The sequence below is a fragment of the Pempheris klunzingeri genome, chromosome 21 (assembly GCF_042242105.1).
Source record: "Pempheris klunzingeri isolate RE-2024b chromosome 21, fPemKlu1.hap1, whole genome shotgun sequence".
Taxonomy (NCBI): Eukaryota; Metazoa; Chordata; class Actinopteri; order Acropomatiformes; family Pempheridae; genus Pempheris; species Pempheris klunzingeri.
Window position 1 is genome coordinate 13862185 of NC_092032.1, and position 11280 is coordinate 13873464.

Consider the following 11280-nt stretch of genomic DNA (forward strand, 5'->3'; position numbering starts at 1 on the left):
AGTTTGGGGCCTTGGGGAGCTCCCCGTAGGTGCACCCTTCTCATCTTGACCTCCTTTCCCCTTTTGTGAAAGTTCGAGGCTCTGGTGATTTATCTGTGTTAACCACATGGCCCACTGAAATTAGGGTGGAGTAAATATGTTTGATGTCATTATCTATGGATGGCAACAAAGTGAGCGTCTCTAAATGTTGGTTTCGGACCACAACAGCGTGTTTGTAAAGCGGTCATGAGTGAGGATGTATGCTATTCTATCAAAGCTATGAAATGAGTGAGAGAGAAAAAAGAAACCAGTTCAGATGGTTAAAAAGCAGAATTTCCTCTTTGACTGTCTTCTCATCCAATAAGACATGCTGTATTTGTCCAAGCCTTCTGCATACACCGACATGACTCTGAGCACTCAGGGATGAGATGGGGGGGGGGACAAATGCAAACTTTTCAACCCTCAATATACTTTCATGCTTGACTTGTTTGGTACAAAACAGTGAAACAGCTCCAGTGGAGTGCAGCTGTGACATTTATATTTAAGCATTCAGTTATCACTGCCATTTAAGAAACGGCATTTCCTCGTTCTGTTCAAGTGGAACCAATTTAAACTCGGTCAATTTAAATGTGCAGTCTGGGAAAACTGTAATACCTATAAGATGACTTATATATCCACGTATAATACTAACATTTAAAAACTCATTTTATAAGTGCTCTCGTGGGACAAAAAAAGCTCCTTTATCTTTTAAATTGTGTGATGACATGGTTAGTCACTTATATTATGAAAGTCTTTGGAAAAAAATAGATTTCCCTCCACTGCATTTTCCATCACTGTTTGTAGGAACAAGTCTGTCGACAAGCAAGCAGCTCTTTGAGACTGTACTTAGGCACAGTGCTTTGAGCCAAATGCTAACACCTGCATGCTAACATGCTAAAACGCTAAAACAACACTTGCTTGGCATGTTTACTATGTTCACCATCTTAGTTTGGTAAATTAGCATGGTGGCGTTTGCTAATTAAACAGAAAATGCAGAGTTTAGTGCATGTAGCAATCCTTCTAATAGCTGAAGAAAAAGTCAGGGGTTTGTGAAAATCTCTAGAATACATTATGTGGGAACCATGAATGTCTGTGAACAATTTTGTCCCAATCCATCCAGTAGATGATGTGATATTTAACTAGATAAGCGCAAGTTTTGACCCACTGGTAGTGCTAGAAGAAAAAACAAGGAATTGCCAGAGTTATCCTCAGGGGAACACAAACATCTGTACAAAACTTCATGGTGATACATCAAATAGTTGCTGAGATGTTTCAGTCTTAACCAAATCAGTGGACCGACTCATTCCTTGAGCCACGCTGCCGGTGTGGCTAAAAAGTCAGTTGTGCCTGTAAAGTTTCCATGTCTATTCTCATAAATATTGTTTTTGGATTTTTTTTTTTTTCCAATACTCACAGTAATTGGGACATTGTTTTCCTCCACATGGCACATCACATCAGCCATAAAAAGAAGAGATAAATTCAGCAGTTGGCTTAAAGCTTTGAAGCTGAAGACTGGGTGACAACCACAAACCAGTCTCCACCTCACACCCTCATTTGGTTTGCCGAAGCCATTTTTGGTTTTGCATGTTAGCACCGCATAATTGCCAAAAAACAATAAAATGCATACCCTGAGACATCAGCTCCACAGATAATTACACCAAAAAAGGATTTTAATTAAATGTAATTGAAAAAAATGCTATCTGATTGAAATGCTCTCTGTTTTTGTTTACCAAATTTGCTGTTGGTCATGAGGCATCACTTAATTTTGCAAGCCGATTTGCATGAAAGAGATGATTCATCCATGGTATTACTTTCTACAATGTGCCAGGAGCTGAAATTAAGTAAATCTGACTTCGTCTGGGACTTTTTTGGCAGTTGAATATGAATAACTTTCATTAATCTTATTGACTTAACAATGTAGTTTCACCTCAGAACTGCTTCTGTTGCCTAATGCATGTCCTCAGGCAAAAGCAAAGCATCCACCTATATGTGTTTCTGTCCTGCACGTATACAGTGGGTGGAGGTTTGTTATCACACTGAAAAAGCTGGGTCACACATGCTCTTGCAAAACATGTTTCCATGTTGTTGTCGGCCCTTGAAAGACTGTGTCATGCAGGCACTGAACTCTTTCCTGCAGGGGCCCTACGTGGCCTCCCTGCACACTCCTCCTTGTGAGCCACACCTCCTCTAACTTGACCCCAAATTCAACAGCTTTGTACCAACAAATGTTGAGCCATGGGTTTCATTTCCCATGAGCTGCCTATATAAAGTCCCCTGCCCTGAACATTGGAACTAGTTTGTGGAGGTGCAGCATGCTTGGAATAGCTGGAAGAAGTTGAGGACGAAGCCTATTGTCTGGTAAACACAAATTTTCTCTTTTAGTATACTTAAATTCTTACAATACTCCTTCATAGACCTCTTCCACGACTGCAGATTTCCACCTTGGATCTATCATGACTTACTGGGCTACTTTTATTATATTTTGTACCATTACATCCCCTTGTTTGCTCATATAATATCCCATTTTACTCCTGTAAAACACCATATCTCTGCTTCACTGCTGCTTTATTACTGCTCTCCAAAAGCTCTTTAAAGGGAGCGATGCATATGTTTTCCTGCCATGTAAAGTAAGTTTCTGTTCCCACTTTCATTTCAGCTCTCCAGCCTCCTGCTCTGCGCGTCTGTTCCGGACGAGGGGGCGGTGGGGTGGCGACACGTCATATCAGCCGCCGTGCTCTGATTGGCTGCCGATTCTCACCCGACACAGCTGTGATTGTTTTCTGCAGAGGAAGCTCTTGCCCCTGGTATGAGCTCTGTGCTGTGGAATGGAGCAGCACTGTGTCTCTCTCTCTCTCTGCTAACGATGATGTGAGCAAACAACGTGATTGCAGTCCTTGTTGTAAACGAGCAGGCAAACGAGGATCCTGGCTTAATCGTCTGACGGGGCGCGAATGAACGGGAGTGGAGGTTTCTCTCTGGACCAGACACTGACGACGTCTGGAGATCAAGGTAAGGACCAAAGGATCACAGTCTGTCCTCTCTGGAGTCTAACTTATTCAGATGTAGCAGGATCCGGAAAGACATTACTCAGTTTACCCTCCATCTTGCAACAATGTGTCTCTCTACTTGTGAGTTAGACGCATCCATTTAGACACAAATGTATCACATTGGATTTCAGTCCTATTTCCCTTTCCTGCAGCCCTAAAGTGCCAAATGCCCAGACTGGAGGACCACTGCTGGAGCTGCTCCTGTGCATCAAGGGTTGAAACCAAGCATTCATCTGGAGCCAGCTGGTTAGCATCCAAAGCTGAAGAAATGATGTCCATCATCACCTCGGTGCTCAGCAATGCCTACGGCTCTCTGCACGACGTCCGGACGGCCAATCTGATCCGCCGGGGTCTCGTCCTCTTCACGGTCGGAGCCTTCCTCGCCTTGGTGCTCAACTTGCTGCAGATACAAAGAAATGTCACCCTGTTTCCCGAGGAGGTGATGACAACTTTGTTTTCGTCTGCCTGGTGGATCCCACCGTGCTGTGGCACAGGAGCTGGTGAGTAGGCAACAAAAACAAGCAGAGAAATGTTAATTAGTGCGCTGTGGATTGTCCTGGAGGGCAGGTTTGACCTGGGTTATCAGTAGTTCTGCTGCTAAGTTTGGGACAAAGGAATGCAGAGAGAGGAGGGGTCACAGTGCAGTAGCTTTTACCTTATAAAGAGAGAATCATGGGGACCAATAAAGTCACTTAAACTGTTAAATGAATGAATGAACGGTAAATTTGATCAAGAATCAGCATCTCACAGGTTAATCTACACCACACACAAACATTAAGCACGAAAATAGTGCCGTTTTAAACTATTCAAGGCAGAAAAACAACACGTTTTCCTTATTGCCCCAGCTATGAGCTAATGTATGATCAGGTGGTAATGAATCATCATTCGGCTTTGTTTATGTAAGCTGGAGTACAAGCTTTGCGTCTTTCAAACTCTACTAGTCTTAATGGTTTTGTCTGGCAGTCAGATACGTAAAAAAAAAACAAAAAAACAGATGACTTGTTACAGATGGTCGCGTTTCTCTGCCTCTGATTGGTTGAAACAGGCGGACACGAGGTGAGCTGCGCGCTCATTGGCTTGTGTCATAACGGGTGAGCTGAGGGGGAGGTCCTTAGGAAACCAGGAACCAGGAAGTAGGGGAAAAGGGAAAAAATAACAGCATCCTTCATCGGCTCCTCCTCCTCCTCCTCCTCCCATGTGCTGCAGGGCAGAAAACAAATGAAAGTGGAGGTGTAGCGGCATGTCTAACTGTCTGTTGGCATTAGTCTGTGCCTCATTTGTGTCTGCCAGTGTTATTTAGGAACTTTGTTAAGGTCTTAATTGTTTAAACTAGGTGCTTTTAGTGGGCTTATGCAATTGTTTAACTTCTGGTTACATTTGGTATGTTTTTATCCTCTGTAGTCTCAATCACTACTGCAGCAGTACTCCTCCTGTACAGAAATATATACGGAGATATTTTCACATAACTGATTAATTGTGTTGTTTATCAGAAGTTCTCAGAGTTCAAGTGGATGTCTCTAAGATTGCTTTTTTGTCAGATTAACACTCCTGGATCCAGAGATATTCCGTTTATAAGGATATTAAACAAACAATAACAGCAAATTCTCATATATTTTTAAGCTGGATCCAGCAAATCTTTGCACGTTGAGAAGTTTAACAACTAGTGGGTGAATCATTCCCGAAGGCGAAATGATTATTCGGTTGGTTGAGCAGCAGAAAGATAAGTGGAAACTTCTCAACACTCGAGTTATCGTGCAAGTCATTTAAAAAGAAAAAAACAAAACAATATCCTGTTGTAGATGTTAAATTGTGAGGATTTACCTCTTGTCTTAGTCCGATGTGATGGTAAATGTTTGGGGTTTTGAGTAATGGTACCACAAAACAAGCACTTTGAAGACATTATTTTAGGATTTTACTGATTGGACAAAAATATGAAAGTACATAAAGTGAGGAATTAACAAATAGCCAAACAAACAATATTTAAAAAAATCTATTCCCTTCATGAAGAGGTTTTAGGTGTGTGCAGGTGTCTAAATGAGTCCCTAATTATGGAAGCGCATGTTCAGCAAATAAAATAATCCCACACAGCAGCTCTGTGACAGGATTTGCCCTCTGGCGTTTCACAGAATTTCTGCTTATCTTGTGTAATTCGGGTCTGTTTGTTCCTTTTCACAGCTGTTGTCGGCCTGCTGTATCCCTGCCTCGACAGCCATTTGGGAGAGCCGCACAAGTTCAAGAGGGAGTGGGCCAGCGTCATGAGGTGCATCGCAGTGTTCGTCGGCATCAACCACGCCAGTGTTGTATCCTTACACCAAGAGTTTAACTTGCAGATTCATAAACGGAGATGCTTTTCAGTGTTGTCTTTCAGTTCTCATAATCAAAACATGAGGAGAACTCCGTATCTAATGCAACAGGATGTCCCTCTTTACTCTCTACCGTTAAGAAATGATGGAACTTGGTGCTAGCTGCTCATACAAATATTTGAGTAAGAACTAATCCCATGCTAGTGTCACGCTGTTAGACTTTGTCCTTAACTCCACCGTAACACAGAAACTAGACTTCGACAACAACGTGCAGCTCTCCCTAACGCTGGCGGCCTTGTCCTTGGGCCTGTGGTGGACATTCGACAGGTCCAGGAGCGGCTTCGGTTTGGGCATCACCACGGCCTTCCTAGCTACCGTCATCACACAGCTGCTGGTCTACAATGGAGTCTACCAGTAAGTACGAGCTCAGGTGGTGCAAAACGCTTTTGATGCTCTTCACTAGTTCTTTGTCATCACTCATTTCTGGTTTCATATCACACCCACAACCCAAACTATGTTGCTCTGCTCTAGTGTTTAATTATATATGTGAGAGAAAACCCCACCCTGGTGTGAATGAGGTAAGGAACCTGGAAGCACTCCCACCCTTTAAAAAAAAACAAAAACAAAAGGTGTAACAGATGACGCCCAGAGTGCCGAGTTATATTCTGGGAAGTCGCTCTGTTTCTGGGAGCCCAATTAACAGGCCCTCCTATCATCAGAAATACACAGCTGAGATCAGGGACGAGGTTCAACAGGCAGCTGCTGCTCAAGCTGACTTTACAAGGTAGAAACAGGGAGGGAACAATGAGAAGGTTTGCCAGCACGACAGGCTTTGTATGTTTTCTCCACTCAGATCTGTCTCTGGTGTTCTTATTGATGACAGTGGGATCTGATATCAGACAACGTCTTATTCAGCTGTGGAGGGAATTGTGGTTTATTTTGATTTCATCACCAAACTTCTGTTTTATTAAGAATGATTTAATAAGATTTTTTTTTCTTTTCTCTCTTTCAGGTACACATCTCCAGACTTCTTGTATGTGCGCTCCTGGCTCCCGTGCATATTCTTCTCAGGCGGTGTCACTGTGGGAAACATCGGACGCCAGCTTGCCATGGTAAAGTCTGCAGCTATTTCTAATACGTAATCCGATGGCTTGAGCAAATATCACATATCAGCTGATCATTGGTGATGTGATGTGGGCATAAGATCACTCAGGTGTATAAGCAGCCTGTGACCTGGAAAATAAAACACTCCCTGCATAAAAGGATTAATTTACCTAACACGTAAGATTTTGTCAGTCTGTAGTTGAGATGTAAAGATGCACAAAAACAAACTAACTCAAAAGTCTAGTATCAGTCAGGCTGTAGTCTTAAGTCGCTCTGAAGAGACTTTGGTCAACTGTGCACGTGAATATTTATACAGCGAGTAAGCGAGCTTTACTGTGTGCCAGCCTGCTCGAGAACAACACAAATGAGCACAAGCTGTTTTCGTCAGCTCCAAAAATGGGAACAAATTTGATGAAGTAATCCACAACCCGTGCGTCACAAACCATCTGACCTAACGACAACAACGGGACTTAAATCATTACATATCTGCTGCTTATTTTTTAAAAACTCTTTGGGATCTGATTCTTGCTGCTTTTATTGTGTTTCTAAACAACTGTTAAAGTCTGAAAGTCATGAATATTTGACAAAGTGGATCTTAATGGATCTACTGACACAACATAGTGTTTCCTTATGTGAGCAGAAGAGAAAATCTGCATTCATGATGTATTTGGTATTTAATCGCGTTAATTAGCTCGAATATCTTTATGTGTAACATCTAAAAGTTAAACGGTGAGACTGTCACAGTTTGGCATCTTCACTCTGGGCTTATGGGTGAACTACTCCTTTAAACTCAGTGGTTCAGTGGAATGTTTTACAGTCACGCGATATGATTTGCCCAGATTATAATTAAGGGGTAAACACCTGTAATTCTGTGTGACCTCTTGAAAATGCTCTGCCTGTCACGCTCAGACATAATATCCCTACAAACGTATCAAACATCTGTATCTGTGGAGCTTTTCGGCACTCCGCCTTCACTGTCAGACAGAAAATGATGACTTCAAAAGACTCCTCTGCACCACGCGTGCTTTATTTGCAATTATTCGGCTGAAGCACAAACAGCTGATAACATTGTCAAATAGTTTAAAGTTGCTCAAAGTGCATTGGATGCCCCCTTCCTTCATAATTATCCCATCAAGTCAGCTCTGATGTCTTCATTAAGCCTGTGCCCAGAAGCCTCACCTCATTCTGTCTGTAAAGTAAGAGTCCCGTCACTCCCTCAGTTTGACTCAGTGAAAGCGTGAAAGCAGATTAATGGCTGTTGTTTTTCACAGTTGTGGCGCGACACAGAGCCAGTCAGGCCTCGGCTGACCAGAGGGTCATTTGCTACTTGTTGTTTTTGTTTGTGATGAGGCCTGAGGAATGTTGGCACAAGTCTGCACTCACGGTTTTGTTCTCTGTTTTTCTCTCTTTCGCTCCAGTGAGTCATTTATGAGGAGGAGGAACATGAGACTTTTTTTTTTTATTTTCAAAATTGTTTTTTGTGGCTTTTGTAATTTTGGGTTTAAGCCTGTTACAGTGAAACAATCTGTTTGGTAGCAGTGAACACAAAGAATAAAAACAAGCTTTGCTCTGTCCAGCTCTTGTACTTATTAGATCTGCTTTAAAGCTGAATGGCTAATATTTTTCTTAGCGTATTTGAATGTGTAGTTTTGGAATCTGTGAGCAAACAGATTTCACAGTTTAGTACACAAGCAGGGAAGTGTTTTGTGGTGGATAAAATGAGTAATGAGAAAACCAGTATGCAGTTTTTTTTCTGATGAGCAGTCAGTACTTTCTTCCCTTTTTGTACAACATGTTGATTTGGGAAAAAATCCTCCCAAAGGGAACTGAAAGAAAAACGTTCCTTTCTTCACACATAATTTTGACATTTAGTCCTGATATGTTCATGAAGCTGCAACAGGTCCGTATTTACTTACATACTAACCTACTAACCGCTATAAAAATAATTCTGGAAATTGTCCACAGACTTTGGTTTCAGCTGCAGTTTGGAGTTCACAGGAAACTGATACTGATGTGTTCATGTCTTGGGGAAAAAAAAAAGTCTAAAAGTGTAATTGGTGACACTTCTCTCTATGACTGCTGTCATTAGAAGGATCATAAATCGACTTCACTGCCTGCATAAAGAGTGACTTTACTACCAGGACACAACAAAGGAGCCACTCTTCATTTCTGTGTGACTGTGTTTCTCTAATTGCTGCGTTACGTCGATCGATTAATTGACGTGTTATTCACGCCAGGCTTCTTCTCTGTCTCCCCTCAGGGTGGTGTCGAGAAGCCCCACATGGACTGAACAGTGGAAACGCAGAAAAAGCAGGCCAAGGACAGCCGATGTAAAAATGGACAAGTTATGCGAAGGGCGAGAAGAATAACAGGAGAAAAAAAAGACTCATTGTTTTGACTTCATCCTTTGTTCTCATAACAAGAGTGCGGGTCAGAAAAGCCCCTCATCTAACGTGCCATGTCCTCTGCACCTCCTTGTGGCCAAGCGACCTTTCCCTCCCACCTCTGTCGTACTCCCTTAGCATTAAGGCTTTCTTCACACTAGACGGGGGGGGGGTGGACGCTGTTTGCCTTTTTGTTTTTGTTGTTTTTCTTGAAGTGACCTGTTGACTGGTTTTATTTTCACGCTGGAAGTATGTATCTTTCTGCAGTTCCTGGAGTGGAAGCGTGCATGTGTGCTTTAGTGTGGATGTATCCTGGTCTTAGCAGAGAAGACATGAGAGGGGGTGCTCAAATGTCTGTTTTGTTTTATGTTTTTTTTTTTAGCCTGAATTTAGTATGATTATAAAAGGGAAATGTTGTATGAGTGGGCAACAAAACAAAAATGTCTTCACTCTCACAGAGAAATGTATTCAGCGGCCTCGGTTGCATCACCGAGGCACAGGGAAGATGTATGTTCCCAGTCAAACCAAATTAAGTATTTATTTTGTAACTTTTGAATGACCCCAAACCAAATGTATGTTTGATAATGAATGATGCTTCAAAGAATAGTTCAACATTTTGGGAAATATTTGAGAAAATGCTGAGAGTTTCGCTGTTTTCTACTAAAGCCAGCCCATGCTTAGCTTAGCTTAGCACAACAACTGTAAACCGAGGGAAACAGCTAGCCTGGCTCTGCTCAGGCTAACAAAATCCTCCTACCAGCATCTTTTAAGATCACCAAGTAGCATATTGTATCGTATTTGTTTGATTCAAACCTACAAAGCTAAGCTAGCCGGCTGCTGGCATGAGCTGAACAGTGTACAGACATGAATGGCAGCCATCTTATGACCTAAGTTGAACTATTCCTTTAAAGAGGATGATCGATGGAGTGAAGAGAGACAGGGAATATGTACAGGAGTGCCAACTTCCTATTTGTACTGGCTGATATTCACTTGTACATATGATGACATGTGTGACATGCAAACTATCAAGGTTCTTCTATGGACATTAGTCGTATTTACCTGTGAATAGTGTCATATTCACAACTGTCTGTCTGTAAAAGATCATGTTTTAGTTTTTTGACTCTCAGACGTTCAGGACGTTGTTTGGTCTGTTTCAGACAAAGAGACAGAGGATTGTTTAGGAAGGGTGTAGGCGGACCGTGTCTTCAAAGAATGTACGAGGTGCACACAACAACATTTGCCAGCATCTGTGGTTACTGTTAAACTAGTTAAAAACACTTTCCAGACTATTTTCCCTTTTGTGACCAGGTGTTATATGTCTTGTGATCCCCACGGAGACAAACATTTTACTGTGTGACCGTACACATTTCCCACTTTTCAAACTAGCGATAATAGTTTGGGAACATACTGTGGTTGAGAGGGCAGGACATTATTACTTAAGATTTGCAATCTGTGATTGCCTGTGTATTATAGAATGTAGTGCTTTTGTCACTATAACAGTTTAGTTTTATCATTTGTACAAATATAATGACATTATTGCTTGTATGTATAATGGCTTGCCTATGTAATCAGACAGGTATTACTTCCATGCTAGACCTACAGTATGTTAGTTAGTTTGGGGGTCTAGAGGATTAAGTGCAATCAGAGTATACATGAGCCGATTATTCTTCCTTATTTATTATTATTTCTGACTGGCTAAAAAAAATAACTTGTTGTAAGTATATGCAGTGTGGATTCTTCAAAAAAAAGCAATAACATCTTTGTTTTTTGTTTTCCTGAACAAGATTTTTGTCAGAGATTTCATGCCTTTAGAGTCAATACCAATGACTCTCACCAGAGAGACAACACAAAAAATATATATTGTGTCAAACTGTTGTAAAAAAAAAAAAAAAAAAAAAAAAAAAATCTCATTTAGTAGCATTATCGAAGGAAACCTGATTTATTTTTTTAAATACTTCCTTGTGGCAGGTCACTTCAGGTTGAATCTGCTCACATTCAGGTGTGTTAAACTGAGGAGCAACTGAGGTGATGAAGCACCTTTTGTCTCCACGTTTTAGAGTTTCTTTGTGTGTCTGATATTTCAGCCGTGTATCATTTTTGCTACCATGGATTTAAGTGAAAAATAAAAACACCTGAGAAGGACGTCTGCGTACGGTCATTACTCGCACATGGGACAGAAATAAGGCATGAGTTTATTAAAGGGGATGAACATAAGAATTGTGTGTAATGTCCTGACAAGTTGATATGAAAACCAGGGAGAGAAGTAGGAACTAAACACTCTCTAGCTTCCCTTCCTGTCATATAAACCTGACACCAACATATATAATGCAACCAAGCTTCCTCCATTCATTCTGAATGATAGCCACTCATCTAATTACACATCTTAACAGCCTCAGTAAAACAATAGCCCTCTGATTTTTTTTT

The 11280-nt window shown here is 41.4% G+C and overlaps 1 protein-coding gene across 1 annotated transcript; it reads left to right on the forward strand.

Annotated features, from left to right (window-relative positions):
• The first annotated feature begins 2852 nt into the window (after nt 1–2852).
• Nucleotides 2853–10998, forward strand: insig1 (insulin induced gene 1). Its single transcript, XM_070853094.1, has 6 exons — nt 2853–3027; nt 3218–3565; nt 5241–5365; nt 5616–5782; nt 6381–6480; nt 8733–10998. Exons 1-6 carry the CDS (start codon nt 2970–2972, stop codon nt 8760–8762), a joined length of 828 nt encoding a protein of 275 aa, XP_070709195.1. The 5' UTR covers nt 2853–2969; the 3' UTR covers nt 8763–10998.
• The last annotated feature ends 282 nt before the right edge of the window (nt 10999–11280 follow it).